This window comes from Sinohyriopsis cumingii, chromosome 6 (assembly GCF_028554795.1).
Source record: "Sinohyriopsis cumingii isolate HCF-2022 chromosome 6, ASM2855479v2, whole genome shotgun sequence".
NCBI classification, from domain to species: Eukaryota; Metazoa; Mollusca; class Bivalvia; order Unionida; family Unionidae; genus Sinohyriopsis; species Sinohyriopsis cumingii.
In genome coordinates, this window is record NC_142966.1 from 84,321,911 (window position 1) to 84,344,544 (window position 22,634).

The following is a 22,634-nucleotide window of genomic DNA, read 5'->3' on the forward strand; positions in this document are numbered from 1 at the left end:
TACCCAATTGCGCAGGGCCAATGATGAGTGCCCAAACTGAGTTTATAAACACGGCACCATCGGCATGCTTGGGATGTTTTGGCGTTGCTTGTGCTGAGAAATAGATGACGTTGAAAGCATCAGCGAATTTTCTTTTGCGCTTTGCCGTTGAATTATTGTATGTTGTTATAATACAATCATGACTTCATATTGTTCGTGATGTCGCGCAAAAAACAAGTACCGGAAATTCAACTTGTCTTTCGACACATAATGGACGAGCAGCGGTTACGGGGCTTGTACTTGATGTCGAGCCAAGAACGTCACGTGTGTAGGGTCCAGATTAAAAATGTCACTGGTGGCGGTGATATTGCAGCTGCCTTAACAATGTTACCACAACACCGTGACGTAAATATGAGGTCGAAAAACAGACTGCTCAACCACCTACCAATCGCGTGGATTCGGCATGCTACTGACATGATCTTACATATACAACTTCCAATTATATCCATGGGCGTCAATGTGCTGAAGTAGATCTCATCCATGACTTGAATGCGATTAATCAAACACTGGGAAAACAAATCACACGACGGGTCGTCAAAGGAAGTATGAAAGCCAAGATTGCCTTGCGCGTCTATCATTAGAAACAAAACGTAAACCAGCATAAACAAGAGACAAACAGAGTCGTAACTTATTCCAGCTATAATACATTCTGCTTGAGTACTGGAGAGGTGAATATGCCGTGAAACAGTCAGCTAGTTCGGCCAAGGTCACTCATGGAATTGCCTGAGCATGAGTGGCCAGCAGCAGGGAAGTTCTACAGACCAGACTCCCAGACCAAAATAAAGCTTCCTACGCAAACTTTCTCCGTAGAAGCCTCAGAAAGCAGAAATAAGCCTTCCCACGAAAATTAATTTGCGTAAATTCGTTCCCGAATGCAATTTTTTTGAGCAAAATCAATGATTCTGGACAAGTAAAAAACAAAGATTTTTAGGGGGGGGGGGAAATTTATTCCGTCGACGAAGTTTGCGAAGATTTGGCTGCAAGTCTCATGAATAAATTTGATCAAGACCGATTCGATATCTACTACGCGGATCATGAAGATTAATCGTGATAAAACCATGCGGTGTTGCCTGGGCGCGGCTGAAGAAATTTTTGAATTTGTTTATGTCCATATCGCCGTTACACCAAGTCTGATGAATATTTCTCAACGTGTGAGTATCGACGCCATTGAAAACTGATAAGATATTGCAATTGTCCCTAATTACCTTTGGAATTTGCGTATATCGCTGCGTCACGTAAATCACATCGGTGTTCTTGTGTCGGCCACGCGAGAATATCCTAGCCGGATTAGTTTGCTTATCCAGCATAACATCATCGAAAACAACAAGATTATTAACATCGCCATCTAAATTTTCCACTGATGGAGCTTCATTGATGTCTGTGATGAATTCGATTGTGCCTTCGTCGGTATTGTCGCTAAATTCCTTTAGTACTTGATAACAACGCTGATCATCAACGGACGGTGCAACCAAATACAACTTATCCCATTTTAGCCATCGCATTATCAAATTTAGCAACAACTGCGTCTTTCCAGAACCAGACGGGCCAATAATTATCATCCTTATCGAATTTGGTAACACCGCGTTGTGTTTCACCTGCTCGCGTCGCTTCGTGGCTGAAAAATCAATTACATTCATGTTACTAGAATATATGGATCTATATTGTGTTAAATGTCGCACGCGCACAGCTACGATAAATCCAACCGAAATCGTCACACGCAATAACAGAAACGCAATTGCAGGAGAATGCGAAGTTTGTAAGACACGCAAGTTCAGATTTGTAAAAAAAAAAAATAGAAGAACCGGAGGAGACATTACCGCCTCCATGAAAAATCTACCCGGGTTGCCCTGGGCGAAATATCCCGGAGAAAAGCATCTACCAGGATACAATTACTGCGGACCTGGTACGAGGCTCGATATAAGACTCAACGATAATAATCAACCAGATCCCGGCGAAGATCCAGTAAACGCCATCGATAACGCGTGTTACTATCACGATCTTGCGTATCGTAGCGGGGATTTACAACAAAGACATCTCGCTGATATTAGGCTAATTCATGCAATAGACGCGATTCCTGACAAAAGTTTCAAAGAAAAATTGGCAACTTGGTTGATAAAAGGCGCAATGAAAGGTAAATTAGTATTCGGTGCTGGTAAATAATAATGGAGCAGATATATTATTCTCCGCGAGGATTCTGGCGAGGAAAATCAGCAATTGCCAAACTCGCTAAAGCCGCTAAAGTAAAACAATCCATCGCTGAATCGTGGTTATCGAAACAGGCAGTCTGGCAAATATATCTTCCTCCGCCTAAGAAAATACCATATGCAAGTTTCACCGTCAGTGTCCCTAATGAAGTCCATCAGGCTGATATTATGTTTCTTCCTTACGATACCGTCGACGGAGTCACATATAAATATGTCTTGACAGTCGTTGATATCGCCAGCAGGTATAAAGAAGCCGAGCCGTTATCGAATAAAACAGCAACGGAGATCGCTAAGGCGTTTAGCGAAATTTATTCACGATCTCCATTAACATGGCCGAAGCTTCTCCAGGTTGATCCAGGTCGAGAATTTCTTGGCGCGGTTACTTCACTGATGAAAAAGAATAATGTTAAAATCCGTCGCGGTATTGTAGGTGTTCATCACAATCAAGCTATCGTTGAGAGATTCAACAAAACTCTTGCAGAACGATTATTCGGATACCAATACGCGCGTGAATTTATTCAAGATAATCGATCTCATGATTGGGTATCAAGATTGCCTCATGTGATTAACGCGTTAAATAACGAAGTAACTCGAACAATAGCAATGAAACCCGCAATTGCAATTACAAAATCGAATATACCTCTAAAGCGAGATTCCACAATTCCGCCTGTGCTAGGTAGCGTCACTGTCAGGTATTTATATAAAGAAGGCGAGGCCGAAGGAGGAAGAAAAAGAGCAACCGATCCAAATTGGAGCGTTACAACACATAAAATATCAGCCGTAACAAGATCGTCAGGGAGACCAGCAATTTATTTTCTAGATTCGCTAGCGCCACAACGCGGATTTACCAAGGAAGAATTACAAATAATACCGAAAGATACTCAACTACCGCCAGCGTCATTAATATGAAACCGAATTCTACCTAACTGAGATAATTTTCTTACTCTTGACACGGCCAGATACACTAAATTTGACCAGGAAATTCTATCATCGACAATCCAAACTTGGCCATCCACGGTTAATCCCTGCGATGAATGTATCGTTGTTGCATATCCTAGTTTCCATGGCGATCTTTCTGCGTTTATCGCGTCATTAACAAGATTAATATCAACAAGAATAATATCATTCAGTACCAAGATCTTTTCCTCTCCGCAGGGTAAAGTAACACTGATATTTTGTTTCCTGGTATCAGCGGGCCTGTAACACAACGGCACCTGTAATGTTGGAAATTTCTCGCAATGAAGCTTGAATAACAATTTTTCTGCTAGCAACGATCAGATGATCGGGACGCCACAAATTTAGAAAAATATCCATCGGAGTCTCGTCGATTATTCTTCTCATCACATCGCATTGAAACTTATTCGGTTGTAATCGAATTATTTTCTTAAATTCAGTCAGTAAAATATCATCGGATCTATAATCGGCGTCGATTTCCTCATAATAATCAACGAAGTTCCTGAGCCATTCGTGAGGAGATTCTCCATCAATAGGATCAGGCTGGCCATGATCTCCGCACATTACCACGGCGGTATTTTTCTCCTCCAGCCAGATCAGGAACGATTTTAATACAACTAAATTTACTGTGCAAATTTCATCAAATATTATAATTCTGTTGATATATTTATTTCCCATACGAGCCGAATCCCATAATCCACCGCTGTATTTGAAATAACTGTGATACGTGCAAGAACCAACGCCGCGTTGCCTTATTTCTCGCGCTAATCTGTGAGTTGGAGTCAACACTATCATATCAGATTTCGCAAATAAATTTATCGCTCGCGTTGTTTTACCGCTACCACCAGGACCATTCATGTAAACGAATTTACTACGTGAAATCGGGTCAAATGCAGATGCAGCCATCGATATTTCCTCAAATTTATCTCGATGAAATTTATCGCAATCTTCGACATCGGCGTCCTCACAATAATCTAGAATATCCTCGTTTTTTATCCTCCAAGTTCCCCAAGAACCATCGGCGATTAAATTATCCAGCCTATACTGGTATTTCTTATCGATATAAAACGAGTCCGTTGCGACCCTTACCGCGATATCAGAAAATTTATTTATCATCGATAGCAAATTTATACTCACATAAGCTAGCATCGAAGACCTCAAATGCGTATACTGCGCTGATTCTCCATCGAGATAGCTAATTACGGTACCTAACTTTACTCCATCAATAATAATATTCTCTCTGTTGCAGAATATCCCTCGCGATACCGTATCGACAATAATAAAATCCATTTCGGCATCGTTGATAAATAACCTAGCGTGTCGGTGTTTATGATCAACGGATCCTCCTTGAGTAAATTTGCCAATTATTTTTCTTCCGATATCCTTCGCGTTTTCACAATCCGTCGGCAACCACACTTCAGTTTGTTTCCTGTATGATATAATCGCCTCACTCACCGTCAACGATATTAACATTGACGAATCCAGCATATATCTCAACAACACCGTGGGAACCCATCTGCGTTGAGATAAATGCCGACCAAACCAAATATAACAACTTTTATGTAAATTTTCAGCAAACTCGAATGAAGTAACATAAGCGAATCCGGTCATGACAAAATCAGGCAACGGTCCGTTAATTGCTACCCTTGTTATTTCGTTGGTGGGATGGCCAAATTTAGCAAAATAATCCGCACAATCACCATATCCGAGGAAACTTCCAGGATAGCACGCGCTCATATCAACGGATATCATGTCTTCGAAATAATACTTGGTATTCCATAATCCGCCATGGCCGTATTCGATACAGCTAAGTTGAATATCAGTGAGAAATTCGTACCTTGTAGGTTTCCACGAATTTCTTTCTCTGGCAGCATGAGCGGCAACAGACGGAACAGTAAAGCAGTTCGTTAATAACTGATCAGGATTTGACGAATATTTCACCGCGATATTTCTCATCGATTCATGCAATTTTTCATCACGGTAAATATCTCCTCGCGGCAATATAAACTGATCGTATTTTTCTTCGCTCGAGAATAACCAAACCGATATTGGATCAGATGCGGCTAATATTTTGATATATCGGAACATGGCATCGGAATTGTCTTTTGCGCCTTCCACGGGATAAAATTTAACAGCGCGATTTCGCGGAAATATCATTACCGATTGCGACCACGCATGTGAATTATGATCAACAATTTCGATTGGTACTCCTCGAGATCTATACGGCGACGAATATAATATTTCTCCCGATAGCGTTTTCACGGTAATAGGAAATTTAAGTTTCTTGCTCAACGCAGCAACATCGTCAATCGATGCGCCATCAAAAACAGTCTTCGCCCATGAATTAATTTTATTCAATCTCAACTGGGTCAATCCAGATCCACGACGAGCGTTTTTCATATGCTCGATAACACGCTCAGCCACGCAATTTATCATCGGTGATTCTTTCATCGCAGGTAGATTTTTCATGTCGGGATTATTATTTAGCCGATAAATTCCATAAACAACAGCGCTAGAAGGATATGCCCTAGCATAATAAGGACCGTCAATTCCCAATAATAATCCTGGCTTCGAATTTTTATCAAGAATAACGTTTTTCTTACCGCCACGCACGGGATCTCGTTTATCGCGAATAATCCAAGTGTCGTCAGGCATTTGTGCAATAAATTTTATTCCAAAGATAAATCGTTCTTCTTTGTGTTCGGATTTTATATGCTCGATTATCTTCTTGGCCCGTTCCAGATTCATCGTAGCATCAACAGAGTTAGTTTTCCATGTCGACCAAGTGTGAACCGCTCCATCATCGAAGAATTCCTTCTTGGCACGATCAACCTCAGGAATGATATATTCTGCCTCATCAAGATCAAATGTATCCATTATTATATTTTAGACAAATGTTTAAATTATATAATGCAATGCAAATGGATACCAATCGGATCAACAAAATCATGCGACAAATCCTGCAGAGGCGATTATTGTGGCGCTCACATATATGCAATTCGACGAGGCAGTAAAGGACCACAGCGGTGCTTAGTTTGCCAAGTTGGCACGCGAGGGAAAACTCGATTGTGTCTGGCTTGTGGAGGGAAAAATTATCGAGAATTGCGCCGATATTACGAAAAGAAATCTTCCTCGATAATAACTTGTGAAGAAGATTATATTAATCGATTCAAGGCAAATCACGATTTAGACAAACAGAATATTGTATATGGAACTGAAATCGACGATTCCTCCAGCAACAATCACACACGAGTATAAATCGCATCCAATTATTGAGGGTTACGAAGCATCATCGGATGGTACCGTCAGACATATCAAAACGAAAAATCAAGTCGGTAGTGTTAATAGATTTGGATATCTCAAAATTACCGTCGGTAATGATAAAAAACGAAGATATACGACTTATTTCTGTCACAGGTTCGTATACGAGTGTTATCACGGACCAATAAAAATCGGTCTTGTTATCGACCACATTGACGGAAATAAACTTAACAACAAACTATCCAATCTCCGGGCTGTAACTCAAAGTGTAAATTGTAAATTTAATGGCGGATATCGATCAGATAAGGCGGTAAAATCATTAAATCGAGAAACAAATGAAGAAATTGTATTCACGTCGATGAACGCCGCCGCAAGGTATTTTGGTATTAATCAAGCATCGGTGCAACGCGCGGCAGAAAAAATAATCAACGCAGCATTTTCCTATGAATTTGGCGAATGGATCGAGTTTTACTATATTCCGATAATATCCGAAGAAAATTAATTGAATATTACAAAAATTATATAATGGACGAAGAAAATATAAATAACATCATCGAAGCCATCGATGATCTGAGAAAGAAAAAAATAAATCTTCCCTCGGAGTTGGACGCGAATAAAATCCGATCCGAATTCGAGACGATTGTTCAGGGAAAACTCGAATATAAATACACGCTGCCGTCAGAGTACAAATTAATAAAAAAAGATCCAAATTGCCATGTATCAATCACTTGCGACAGTCAGCGATGATCAAATCGAGGATTTTGTTAAATTATCGACGCTGGTAGAAAAAGCTAGGTTGATTTTATCGGATGCATATGAATCAAAAAAATTACAAGCTCGCGTGTCAGACAACTGAAAAAACTTGTCGATGAGAGCAAGGCCAAGGAAATTTCTGATCCTTGAATTTTCCTGAAGATTTCCGCAAACAAAAAAAAAACAAAAATTAAAAAAATCTTCCAATTTTGAAAATTTCCCCGGTTTTTATTTATTTTTTTGGCCCATTTTTCCCTGGTGTACAGATTCAAAAAATCTGCGATTCTCACGATTTTACCAGCAGATTGATACTTATCGTTTCCCCGCGTATATCAAGCAAATTTTCTTTCTGATCCGTTAGTTTGAAATTTATCCTTGACAACAACCGATTATGACATCGCAGGTAAAACGGATTCACTGGTTCTTTTATTATCAAATAACCAGGAGAAGCGCTAGGTGAAAACGAATACAAAATAAAACCCTGCTGCGCCTGATTTGACTCTGACGAATCAACATTGTAGCTGCCCTCGACAACATCCGCGTGAAGATAAATCGCGATAACTTCCGTTATGTTAACGATACCTGGCGAGATATGCCGCCCCTGCCCGGCGGGATCATTATTATGCCTGAGAATTAATTCCGATTGTAATTTTTTAGTCCACGCGGCATGTAACTTCGGAAATAAATCATCGATGGTATCAGTAACAGATTTTCTCATTTTATCAACATCATAATCGGGAAATTTAAAATTTGGTAGCGTTTCCTCGGTTAAACCAAATACTCTCATGAATTTTTGTTTTTCTCCTGAATTTCTGATCAACTCGAATTTGCTAATAGGAAGAACATAATCGGCAATTGATATATCGTCGACTATCGCCTGAATAAACATACCATGATAATATTCAACATCATTCGCGAGTTGATTTAAAATTTTCACGCGTCCGATAATTTCGCTACATGAGCCTGATTTATTTAAGATGCATTCATGAAAGGATTCCCGCAATAAATTTAAATGTAATTTATGTTCTTGATTAAATTCGTTGATGGTTCTTCTTATCGAGATGCCTTCTATGGGGAATATTTTCCTGTTAATGTGGGTAGCGTCGAAGATTTTCACACCGGGGGGAATTTTGGGAAGAACCAACCACGAGAGAATTTTTTCGTCCCTAAAAGTAAAAGCGAACATTAACATGTTAAATTTGTGGATGTTCACGAAGCTGATGGCAGTGTGGATTAGAGACTTGTGTTTGATATCTCCGTACCATCCTTCGTCGGTGGTAAAATCTGATTTTTTTGGCTCCGGTTGCTCTGGAGGAGCTTCCTCGTACCAACCTGGAATAATAAAATCAGATTTTTCTGGTTTTGCCAGAGGTGCGATTTCAGGCCAACCTAATATGGTCCTAATCGATGATTGGTAAATATCTACCATGTACGGTGATTTCACTTCTATCATCGATGACAGTGTTGGATCATGCGAGGATATCTTTATTCCCGGGGTAGCATCGCCGGTTATATTTGATATTCTACTGGTAAATTCCTTACCTAGTTGCTCAATTTCGTAACTGCCTGTTGGTATGCCAACGACGATCCAATCAGGTGTTCCATCGGGTTTGTTTTTGTTGGCAAAAACAAGTGAATTGTTTGATAATAATTTGCCGAATGATTTCGATCTAACATTGGGCCAGCTATTGTAGACACGCAATTGTGTTAACGCAATTTCTTTGACGCTGATTGGTGTTGGAAAATTGATGCTAAATTCAGGTTTGGTGGAGCTTAACGATATTAGTGTTGTTGTCGGCGGTGTCGTGTTTGTCACGATCTGGGCTAGTTCGGACATTATTAATATTCATTTGTTCAATCTCCGAGTAAATACTGGTCATTGCCGAAAATTCTGGATCGGAGATAACGCTATCGTTGAGACTTTCAGAAAGAAGCGATGATAATCTCGAATACGCGTCGTTGACCTGGGATAATTTATTCTTGTACAATGATAACTTTTCACTCGTGCACGAGGAGATTTTTTTCGCTACGATATTGAGAACACCAGCGATTGTTGTTGTCGACGAGATTATTATCGTTGCAACGATTGGCGCTATTGTTGTTACCGCGGATAAAATTATTTCCGCGCCGGCAACTACCGCGGATACCGCGTACACGGCGACGTCAATGATAACTAATCTACGCTGGTATTTTTTTATTTTTATCTGATACTCGTCTAGGAGCTTTTTTAGCGAATCCTGCCATGACCGCGCCTGATTGTAACGGTAGTCAGATGCGGTCATTTATTAGTTATTTATCTAGTCAATTGTAGTCTATCTGGATAAATATTCGAATATTACATAATAAGACGTTGGTCCCATGGTGGTTCTGTCTTGTGGTTCTAGTGTGAAATTTGCGATGGTACCTTCATTTAACGAAATAATGAAAAATCCAGGATAATATTCATGAATTTCATAAAAAGTCGAATTTATATTGAATTTTATATTGGATATAACATAAACTCGATATGCACCCCGAATTGGCGCGGTAAAGTTAAAAGAATTATTCTCGGGTGTCCAAGTGAGAGATAAATTTTTAACAACAAATGTCATATCGAAGGGTATTCTCTCTGTTATCATCTGATCTGGTATCGAAATACGCATCAACGTAGGAATATCCAACGATGATACTTCTACGCTAATTTCTTGAATTTTTGTAGTTGCGTCGAGAAGTTTCGCGTTTAAATCTCGAATTTCTCCGCCGTACACTGATGTATCAAATTTTTGACGCGCTAATTCACGCACCACGTTAATTTCATCGTTAATTTTAGTAATATCCTCGTTGATTTTTTTTATTTTCTCATCTGTCGATTCACGCATCGCGTTAAACTTCTTGGTAAATTCGGGAATAACAAGATCGCTGAGTTTATTAATTTCCTCGCTGATTTTTTTGTTGAGATCGTCGATTGTTGTTTTCTGACTCATCGCGATATTTACTCCGATAATTTCGCCATGAATACTAGTAATTTCATCGTTGATTTTAGTAATATCCTTGTTGAGATCGTCGATGGTTTTTTTATCGATTTTCTGGCCCATCGCGGTATTTATTTTGGTAGTTTCCTCGTTGATGGATTTTACTCTCTCGATGAGATCGCTGTGTGTAGTTGAGGAGGTATCGATGAACTTTTTTATATCCTCGTCGAGTTTTTTACTGAGATTTTTTGATACCTCCTCGAGTTTTTTAAGATCATTATTTAGCTTGTTAAATCTTTTTGTTATTTTATCCTGGAAATCATCGGTTGTTGCCTTATCGGACTTTAGAAGCATCGCCGCTGATAACTCACTATTTTTTTGTTTTATATCCACGAGATCGGCTGGAAACTCCGCGATGATATCGGTAATATCAGCAATAGATTTTAATACCATCTCCGATTGGCGAGTAAATTGACTAATATGATCGCGGTATTCGTCTCGCTTGATTATATCAGTTATTTTCACGTTGCTGGTGTGTAATCTTCCCTCGGTATTTTGAAAAACAGCAACTTCGCCAGGATCTACTTCTGACAGCGATAGGAGATTGTTAATATCACTCTTGGTTGCAAATTTTGATGTATCGATGTCGCCTGTTTCTGTTTTTTCCTTCCTGTAGAGGGATCTACCATAAATGTCAACCATGATATTTATCTACGGCGTATTCAAATACAATTTTGTGATAAGGACCGGATGATTTTGAAATTGCGTCAAGAACATTAATTGACTCTGGGCCGCATATTGGTGGATCTGCTAATGTTTGTGTTGGAAGAGTCGAATACCAAACCGGAAGTTTCAACGAAGACACGTATTTGATAAATTCTTTCGGTGGCGCTAATCCGTACGAGTCAAAATAAACGACTTCGCGAGGATTAATCGCGTAGGCAACCCAGTGCGTACCAGGGCCGGTATTTAAGTCTAGATTTATTATTCCTGTCTCGGTAGGGTTTGGTTTTTCTGGTAGTTGATCCCGCATAAATACGCCTCTGAAAAATTTTATTTTTTTTTTCTTTGCTTCGTTGATTAGATCTAAATTTGAATAGGCCGTGCTAATCTTAGGCCGGATCCGTATGGGGGGCGTCTTAGATAAAGGCCGTTTCCCTTTTTTTTACCGTATCTTCCTCCGGTAATTTTACCTGTTATTGCGGAACCTATTTGGGAACCTATACCTGTGAGCGCGCCTAATCCTAGTGCCTTTCCAATCGCCGGAAGAACCATTTTCGCTAGCCCCAATAGAGGAAGAAATCCGCCTGTTTTGACCATGTCTCTGATGGCGCCTATGGAAAGGCTCACATGAACACCGGAATTTACTGATTTGGCCTTGGAAAAACGTTCACGTTGACCTTTAGTTAGCGATAGTTTGTTAGGCCCACCGTGAATCTGATCATTTTTCAGGGTTAATTTCAAACCGCATCGCTTTGATATCGCTGATTGGAGCTTTTTTATCTGACCCGGGGTCAGAGTTACACTGACGTGTTCGTATGGCATATTAATAATCGCTTAATCTAAATTTGGAATTTGTCACATATTCTCGACAGGAGCATCAATAATTCTCATTCTACCACTGATGCCTTCCAAGATCATTGTTCTATCACCGAGAATCACCGCGATGGCTCTTGCTACTTGCCCACCTGTGTTAATTCTGGCTTTGAAATGGATATCAACGACGGATTGTTTTACCAAGTCGAGATGCTCCAAGGAGAAGTAATAGATAGGATAAAGTTTATTAAAATCCAGCTGTGATATTTGTAATCCTGTATCGATATTTTGATCGCGGCCCATGAAACTTAGCAATCGATGATACGCGCGGGCAGTCGAAAAATTTTCAAAATCAATCGATATTTCCTCCGATGGTTCTTGCTGCCCGTTTATCCTTAGTGATACATTTGTTGCTGCAAATTTGTCGAATATCATATGACTGTGAGTTTGATCGTATCTGTTTGCGTTTTGAAGAGCAACAAAGATGTGCCTAGGTGCCGAAACGCCTTGTTGTGACGCAATTCGCCAGGTAAATATTCCGTTGATAGTAACATCGATAGAGTCGGTTGTCGTTGTTAGCCAGGACATGACAGATTTTCCGCCTTGATTCATGAATGATAATAATTTTTCTTCCTCGAGTATCGATGGAGTTATCGCTGGCATCCACAAGGAAAATTTAGTTAGTAATACTTTACCTCGATCAATAACAACAACAACGTCTCTCCAGATGGCTCTGTCATTGCCTGCTTCATCTCGAATAAAGGAGATCGTATGCTTTGCTCCGTAAATAACTTTCCTGAAATGTCTGCAAAATCCAAAAATGTGAGATAACGGAATTGCACAGGAGAATCTTCGTTCATTGCCAGTCAACATGGCTCTTCGCGTGGCAAATCCAAGGTTGTAATCATTATTGGTGTTAATAATCATATCTTCGACGAGAGCGGGATTACCGGGACCAGCGTTAGTATTCGGTCTCCTGACGATATACTGGTTATGATCAGCGTGATCAGAATTATCTTTGGCGAACATCATGCTAGGACCAGCCGATCTGGTAAAATCATCCGAGTACCTAGCTAGGCCTATTATCGTCGTTGCAACATCAACGTTACCTGTAATTGATTCAATTTCTCTTCCATCGATCATGTAAGTGGCGCTCTTAAATAACGCCATAATACCGTTGTTGACAAATCCGACTTTATCATTTTGATTATAGGTGGTATTATCGTGTTTCAGAAGTTCGCCAGTAAATTCGATATATGCCTCTGATGGAAGAAAATATCTCGTTGTGTCGTGAACTTGAATTTCAATGCGATTAGGTGCATTTGGTATCACTGCGTCGTATGAAAAATACTGGAAATCTCGCACGGATGTGTCTCTACCTACAGGCTCGTCCATGTCGAACACTTCATTTGACACTTGTGCGAACATTTATTATTAAGAACATCATCTAAAACGAAGACCGCTGCCTGAAATAAAACTTGTATTTACAAGATTTGTGTTAGCAACTTCCTTTGCTAGATTTGTGTTAGCAACTTCCTTTGCTAGATTTGTCTTAGCAACTTCCTGTGCTAGATTTGTCTTAGCAACTTCCTGCGCTAGATCGTTTATTTTTTTATTTGCTGCGTCGTTTATGGCTTTGCTGATTTCGGGTGGCATTTCTCTGGTGCTAGGTAATTTGACGGGTTGTTTTTTGCGCATTAAATTTAATATTTTACTTTTGACAGCATTGAAGCCCTTGCTGGCCAAATTACCGATACCAGAGATAGCAGTCTCGCCGATCTTTCCTATTGCTTTTAACCCGAACTGCTTGATCACGGGTCCGATTTTAGGTATTATTCGCGTAACGAGACTTCCAATGATATCGCCGAATCCATTGCCGTGTATATATTTGTACACGGGCAATCTAGAGTTTACTATGCGGACCTGTTTGGGTCTGCGCTGATGTTTGTGAACAATCATGTTATTTCAATTGTGTTGTTTTAATCGATGAGTTCATCGACAAGTTCCTTGTAAATGTGAGAATTAATGATGCCACCGCGGAATAACCGCTGACAAATATCTGAGGCTTCGTTGATTATTTCACGGGAGTTATTTCCGGCTCGTTTTCCTCCGATTAATACCTCGAGGCGAGATACATCGTTGACAACACTGTCAGGGCAAACGGTATATCCACTTCCTGTTTTTGGTTTTGGAAATGATGATAACGCTTCCTCGAATTCCTCCTCTTCTTCTTCCGATTCTTTTATTTTTTCTAGAAATTTTTTGTAATCGGGATAATTAAGATCAACGTATCTTTTCCTTGCAGCAAAATACACAGCGGGAATCCATTCATCTTTGGTATATTCATCGATAAATCTTGGTTGCAAATATTTTCCTCTTTCATCGAAACCAAATTTGGCTATCTCAATTCGATTTCTCTCATCTCCCAATTCCTTGAGTCCCCTTTCAGTAAAATGATCTTCGGGCGCAGTTCCTGTAATTCTGGCTTTCGGTTCTGCGGAAAGAGATGCAGAAGGTTCATCGATGGATTTTATTTGTGGTATTTTCTTTGGTTTCAAAGATTGTGGCTTCATCGGAGATTCAGGTTTTTCTTCCGCCCCACGAGGTCGACTAATATTATACGTAAATCTATCCCGTGCCGATTCACGAAATCGATGAAAAATTTGGTCACCAGGAGATATTTTCTCTATATTAAGTTTAGCTCGGTATATATTCCTGAACCAAGCATCTCGCGATTTAATTTTTTTTAATCCGTCACTCGTTAAAAATTTCGATCTAAAACTAAAGGAATCTTCAGCAAATGCGCCAAGTTCATTAATATCAAGTAATTCAAATTGCTTTTCTATTGTTTTCCAACCATCATCGGTAAATTTATCTTTTATTACTTCCCGAGGTGTTCTACTGCTTTCCTCTTCTTCTTCTTCCTCTTCTTCTTGCTCTGGTTGTTCTTGAGGCAATTGTGCTTGTTTTTGCTGCAATTGTTCTCGCAGCGCTTGTGTTTGTGCTTGTACTTGTGCTTTTGTTCGTGCCTGCTGTATTTGTCCCTATAACTTTTGTGCTTGTGCTCGCACTCGTGCTTGTGCTTTTTCTTGACGCGTTTGTGCTTGTTCATGATGAATTTGGTCCAATCTATCCGGTACTACTCGAGTGTGTTCCTCAATGTCTCTCGTCATGGGAATAAGTCCGCGCTTCCTAAGTTCCTTATCTTTCTTTTCGTCGCCGTATGCAACTTGCTCGATTGCTCCAGTGACTGGACTCAACAATTTCGATGATATCTCGGTAATTCCATATTGCGCGTCTTCGTAATCACGAACTTTTTTCTTAAATAATTGTTTTGTCGGGATAAGCTTCTTTAATGCCGCTAATTGCTCTCGCGCTAATCTGGCAGAATGAGGCTCTCCAACTGTACTAGCTTTCGGACTCATATTATTTTCAACTATATTGTTTTAATGCGAGGTAAAATTAGGATCAGCAGCCAAACTTCGCAAACTTCGTCGACACCAGAATAAATTCCCCCCCCCCTAAAATCTTTGTTTTTTACTTGTCCAGAATCATTGATTTTGCACACAAAAATTGCACTCGGGAACGAATTTACGCAAATTAATTTTCGTGGGAAGGCTTATTTTTGAAATCTGAGGCTTCTACGGAGAAAGTTTGCGTAGGAGGCTTTATTTTGGCGGAACCGTCTGGTCGGTAGAACTTCCCTGCTGCTGTGGCCAAACAAGCCCTGAGGAAAATTTATTTACCGTACCCAGAAAGATTTTGTGTGGCTGGTTTGATGTCCTAACACTGAATGAAGTCTATCAATCTAATTTGTTATTTCTTCCACACGATCGTTTCCATGATCGACAAGGTAAGTTACCCGCCTACAAATACGCGTCCATCTTTGTTGATGTGGCTAGCCGATACCAAGAAGGAGAGAAGCTGACGTTCAATTATTCTGCTAGTGTCACTGGTGCGCTCGAGGCCCACTCACATAACCGCCTTTGTTACAAGTAGATCCTGGTAAAGAATTTCTAGGATCGGTGGTTCCATTGTTGACCAAACACCGAGTGCGAGCACGTGTCGGGAACGTCAATGTGCATCGCGACCAAGTTAGTGTGGAACTGTTTAATCACACACTTGGAGAACGGTTATTCGGTAATCAGTATGCACAAGAATTGCTGATAAGTCCAGATTGGTCTCTAGAATGGGTAACCCCATTTCCAGTTGTCATTGTAGCATTTGAACAAGGAAGCCGCAGGTACGAAGGGATTAAAACCAGCCAATGCTATTCGGCAAAAGACTGTGATGAGTACTCAGAAAATAGTTTACAGCCAGTACCGTTACAAGTGCTCGGAGACAAGCTTGTTCGGTATGTGTATGCGTCTGGAGAATTAGAGGGCGGGTCCCACCGTCGTGTCGTTGACCCGGTATGGTCTGTGGACCTGTTTGCCATTGCGGAGCGGATTGATACACCAAGACAACCAAACCGATACCAAATGAGACCATCTATTGGAGCAATACCTCACATCCATGTATTTGCGTGAGAGGAATTACAAGTCGTTCAGCAGACACAGAACAGTCACCAGGAATTGTATAGACACGTCATTAACCTGTGTCATCTACAATAGCGCAATGACCAAACGTATAAGTGTTGATGTCATCAGGGAGTATCCATGGCTTGATATCTAGCATATAAACACTCGCCTTGGTGTATGTATACATCCAAGGGTTCTTTTTGCTGGATTAACTCTCGACGGTTTCGGAGACATTATATTTACATCGCGTGATTAAGATCTTGCTGTACAGTCACCTTTGGCCTGTTTGAAGATTTTTGGACCGAACACAATCGAATACATTCTGGGACGTGACCAAAGTTTTGTAACACCACTATCATTTCAGGAATCAGATTTGTTAGCAGTTCTCAAGTGTCTTTACCTTTTGTGTAGTTGGTTTTCGTTCTTGTTGTTGTGGTGGTGGTATATGATTGTGCTTGTGCATGGGCAGCCATAGGCGTTTCTGATTTTGATTTCTGTCTGCACAATCTATAAGACTTTTGAACAGATCTACAAGACTGATAAAGTTGGACGCGCGATTTGATTCCGATGTCACATTCCAGGCAAGGTCGTGCCCCTAGTCCCTCGCGCAGTATTTTCGTGTGTGTTCTGCAGCACTCATAAAGGTATATCCTGCCACAGGTTCGTATTTTCCAAGGCAGGTTGCTTTACATTTGTTGCTTCCTAATACAACGTGGCTTTTGCGTTTAATGCCACGGAGATTCCTACTGTTATACGTGCGGGCGTATATCCAGTTGAAAACGACAATGCTCATAGTAGTTTCTCTTGGTCTTCAACCAGATTTTGTGTTCTTGTTTACAGTTACATCAATTGTCTTAGAGCGTTGGTAAATTTCATCAATTGTTTTTTCTTCGTCACTTTTAACAACAGCCTGATTCAACTGTTTCCTGTGCATGTCTCTCTCTCTCTTATTCTGCGTCGGTATAATACTTTCGTATATCTACTAAAGACAAGCGAGTTCTGATGTCATTCGTATACCTATGGTCCTAAAACGTATGTCGAGTTAACCTGCTCTGAACCATCTTCGTCGCTGACATTGTTAAAAATGTCACTCGCGTTAAACGCAGTGGGCGAGTTAACTTGTTTATTTTGATGCTATACTGTTTCATGCACGATATTCTGCAGTTTCTTTATGCGTTATTTTCATCATTAATCTGCCCACGTTTATTTTGTTCCATGTCTAAGATCAGTGAAAAATTTGCTAATTTTTCAGTGTACTTTGGCTCTGTTTCGGATAATTGTTGTACAACGTTTTTTTTTTTTTTTTGGGGGGGGGCCTCCTTTATGAATCTATATGATGCGTTCAAAACAATAATGTGATAAAAGTATTTTTTCTGCTATATATCTGATCTTCGAATCTTTTGACAGGATTACGTAATTGCTGGCGACAGCAGTACACTCATTAATAATGTTATGGCAATTAATTTCCTCTCTGTCACCCAACATGTTCAATATTAAGAGACTTAGCATTTAATACAAACTATTTTCACAACTCTGCTATAAAATTCCATTTTCACCAGCATTAAGTGGACAATATACAAACAACGCACTATGTAAAATGAATACACAGCAGTGTCAATATAATACAATTCTTTTCATTCCTTGTAGTAGGCTTGCCAACGTGCGTATAGCGATCATAAACATTCATTATGCAGTGTGTATATCAATCACTACCATGTAACTTCTTCCTCTGTCTCCCCCTCTGTTTATCTCCCTCTTTCTATCCCTCCCGTGCTGAATTTGTGTTTCCTTTCCACAATCACTGCAGACAAGCACAGCGAATATAATAAAATGAGTGTTTTGACATTATACTATACCCTATGGGGTCAAGGGCTGCCGTCCGAGACTCTAACCCCAGTGACTGACACACTCGCGTCACGTGGATGTTTACACCACTACCTTCCCCTCCCCAAAAAGTAACCAAAACATCATTGGCCGCACAAGGGAAAGACTGTCATGGGGGATGGAGGCGAGAAAGTGGGTCAAGGGACATATAGGGTAGCGAATGAGGCAAAAGCCCCATTTCCATACACCTCAAAGATACAGGGATTGTATATATGTAGAACTAGTTTAGCAGTTTGGCCAACCTGGGGAAGCATCATTGTATATAGACAGGTAATATATTAATAAATCCAAACATATCAACGCAGACCCCAATTTATTTTGAAAGGTACGCGACGGATTTCCTGGCACAACTACACTGTATAGCTGGAAAGGTCACTTGGACAGACCGTCGAATATAGGACCAATTATTGCGAAAGAATTCAGCATTCTTTTTCGTTCCGACAGTTCCAATGAACATCCAGGATTTAGGGCACAGTGGACACGTAAGTAGTCAGTGCGAATGAATTAGATGAGGTTCACCTGTAAGCTAAAGACAAAAGTGAAAAAGCGAAAATAGAAAAAAGATTTTATTTGGCTTTCATTTGATTAGCTATAGTTTGATAGGTTGCAACGCTAGTTCGATATGAATGTACATGTAAAGACACATATGGACATAAATATGTAAATTGCAATACTCTGACCATCCTCCTACCGTTTGCAATGTTGGTTCAGATTTTGTGATGGCTACAGACAATCGTTTGTTTCGTTTTAATATTTTAATTAGAAAATGTTGTGGTGTACTGATTCAAAAGTCCATCATACCGTAATTGTTCATTCCACTTTTTTTAAAGCACTGATACTCGACGATGCATTAACAGCAGGCTGCTTATCATCGGGATGGAACATTAAAATCAACGCTACTATTCTACGAATGCTATATCCTGACACAAATCCTTCAGATATATACATGACTTTGAGGTCGTGCACAGGAAAAGTGGTCGATGATGGATTGCAGTTCTTACATTCTTATTCAGGGTGTAACACTGTGACACAGGTATTTCCTAGGTGACGGTAAATCTTCTAAGTTTTATATTAACATCATGTATGCAAATGATGATGTTAACAGGAGCGTTTAATTTATTCACGTATGAATTCAATACATGTACTGTGTAATATATGGAGGTTCTCAAAGAAGGAATGATTTAATATTGAATGTAATCAACGAGTTAAATAATGCCCAGTTTTTGTGAGCTAAAGCTGAAAAAAGTGGACATTGTTCAACGGGTTTCATAAATTTAAAATTAAATTATTACCCTTTTGAAATTTTTTTTTATCAAAGGTTTTATTTTAATCGAAATATATTAGAAAAACAAGAATTACTAATTTAGTTCAATCTGACGCAGATGATGCACGTTTACATTTTTGGTAAATAAAAAAATAGTCCCAGATCAAGTTTGATTAATAATGCTCAATTCAATAATTAGTAACATTTTAAAAGATATGCTAACGTCATCTTTTTGACTCAACGTTTTAGCATAAACCACAAAAGAGATATCGCACGAAAACTCGCAGACATTTCACAATCAATAGAAAATGTCCTTATGAAGTTTGCCTCAGACTGGTTCTCATAACACGTACGTTAAGTGTTTTTAATGGTTGATATTTTATCCGCACAGGTAAATGTGATCTGTAATAATACCGTGGACATAATTTACTTTGCATTTTTCCTTAAAATGATTTAATATTTTAAGTGCACCATAACTAATGATTTAATGAAGACGTACAGCAAAGTGTACTCTAAGTAATGATACATTCATGAAAATCTGTCGAACACAAACAAATCTTTATATATGTATACATTACTATACATACTTAATGCAAAACGTTTGTATGTAATATTTAAAATCCCAAAACAATACTTCTCCTTAAGGTGAGAATCAAGAAAAATGAATGATCTATAGGTATGAATCTTTAACATTATTAATTAAGACGGGCACATTATAATCAAAGGTCATTTGCTATCAGTCTTGAACACCAAACATTCCTGTCTTTGTCTAAATTAACATATCCCCTCCACCACCACCCCCAAAAAATAAAATAAATTAAAACCCCTGAAACGGACAAATTAGTCAATTATTGGTAGCTTTCGATTAAATTAAGGGAACAAAAGATTCCTAAACCGATTTGTAAACGCATCCTCAGTTAAGCGTGCCGCATGAGCAACAGGTTCGTCATTGAGGCAGCCTGCGGTAAGATGATTAGATTTAGAAAGTGGGCTTAATAATTTAATGGACATGACAGACAACTAAAACTGAATACTCTTTTCACCTATTTAGGTTCTAATAATAATAATAATACTAATAATAATATGAGCACGAATAAGAAAACAAAAAGTGAAAAAAAGAGTAAGAAAAACTAGAAAAGGAAACAAATAAACAAGATAAAGAGTTAGAAGAAAACAAATAAGAAGAACAAGTAGAAACACTTTCATTACAAAATTAACTAATTAACCGAAACAAATATGAAGAACATCAAGTATTCTTCAATATTAGCTACAACATTATTAACCTTGCTTCACACATGTATTAAAATAGCCAGTGGTGTAATACAGTTGACATCAATGGATAAATATTCCAATGTTTACAAATTACTACAGTACATATATTCAAAACATAAAATGGTTCTTCTTAATATGCTTATGGACATGAAACTAAGTAAATGCAAATTAGCTGAGCTGTTTTTGCCTATATATCTGCAGGTGAAAGATTTGCTGTTGCATTATTTTAATTTACATCCACTGTCATGCATTATGTTTTCATGTGCACTTCTAAAATCAAGCTATACAAATGGTAATATTATACAATTATTAACACTCACGTTTATGTTATGCTAGACCATGAATTACTGGATTTTCAGAATAAAATAATTCTGATAATTTACTGGAGTGAATGAAGATCAATAATTTCACTGCTGCGTAAAAATTCAAGCATTAACCAAATCTAGCACGCAATTAAAATACAGAGAGAGAGAGAGAGAGAGAGAGAGAGAGGGATAAACAGATAAATAATGTTACCATAAGAATAGTTCGTGACAAACTCTAGTTCATTCATTCATTCATTCATTCATTCATCCATCCATCCATCCATCCATCCATCCATTCATTCATTCATTCACTCTTACTATTATTATTATTATTATTATTATTATTATTTATTATTATTATTATTATTATTATTATTATTATTCCATCATTTCCCTTTCACCCACCGATGTTATTATGAAGCTAAATTATTAAAGTTTTTCCACATCAACACTAAGCGATTGGTCAGATCTAACCATATTATATGGTAGTGTAATATATATATATATATATATATATATATATATATATATATATATATATATATATATATATATATATATATATATATATATATATATATATATATATATAATTGATTGCCACTGGAAACGTTTGTGCTTAGTGTTTCATGTTTCTTTGGAAATATATTTTACCTAACCACCTAAGGAAAAAGGTGTATACACGAGTAGTGCACTATATGCACTTAATATCTATAAATGACTGCCTTATGTCGATCACACTGAATGAGATTGTAGTTACTTTAAAGACCTTACAAAACATTAAAACCTAATTATAGGTGTGCATCAGAAGGCTTAACCAATACCGTTGTTTATGTAATTTTGCCTTAAGGACTGTTGTATGATACCTGTCTTGCACACAATATTTTAGTGATTTCCAGAAGTAGAAAATTGGAGAAGAAACAAACAAACACTGGTTGTACATCTAAGACGCTTCAGGTATCTTGCGTTAAGCATGCTTTCGTGTGTTTTGTATTTTGGCTTTGGTTATTTTTTTGCACAATACAACAACTTGTCCTCACTAAGGACACACAGGACAGCCGAGACCAGTGTTTAAACTACAGAGTTATCGTGGGTGGGAACGATTCCCCATTAAATGAGTAAATACATACATGACCTGTCCATATACAGACTATGTAATGTCAGATATATGTTAATTAATAGTACTGTTATAATATTCCCAGATGCCTATATAACCAATTGATTAATGCAGAATCAGAATATTCAGTCAGGTTTGCCTAACTAAAACGGCTGGTATATTATTATCTCTAGTTTGACAACCGGTGTGAGATCTAATGAGAAATTCACTACGGATATTATTACAGCTATGTGTGTAAATGTCATGCTACTGTGTAAATCTTTATGAACCGTGTAACATGAATTCGCATCTGATTTGTTCCAACCTTGATTGTATACGTTTCATCAAGTAAAAAAAAAAGAGAAACCCACAATAGTGTCATTTATTTACCTTGACCTAATATTGGTGCTCTAACACGTGGTAAACGTAAGCTAAATGTACATTCAGTTCAAGTTCCCTGAACACTTTCTTCCAGAACCTTCTCATCTAAAGATCTAATTATCAGTACACAAGACACCAGCGAAAGGTACCATTGCATTACACAATTGCATCAAATAGTTAATGTAAATAATGCATCTACTGCATTGTGCTTATT

The 22,634-nt window shown here is 38.6% G+C and overlaps 1 protein-coding gene across 1 annotated transcript in view; it reads left to right on the forward strand.

The window, feature by feature from the left end:
• LOC149797354 (scavenger receptor cysteine-rich domain-containing protein DMBT1-like) overlaps window positions 1-22,634 on the forward strand; it is a 147,087-nt gene that overhangs the window by 110,709 nt on the left and 13,744 nt on the right. Inside the window, exons 17-18 of the mRNA XM_089962114.1 lie at window positions 18,428-18,584; window positions 18,933-19,135. Of these exons, the coding sequence (XP_089818240.1) occupies window positions 18,428-18,584; window positions 18,933-19,135 (360 nt within the window). The remainder of the gene's footprint in view (window positions 1-18,427; window positions 18,585-18,932; window positions 19,136-22,634) is intronic.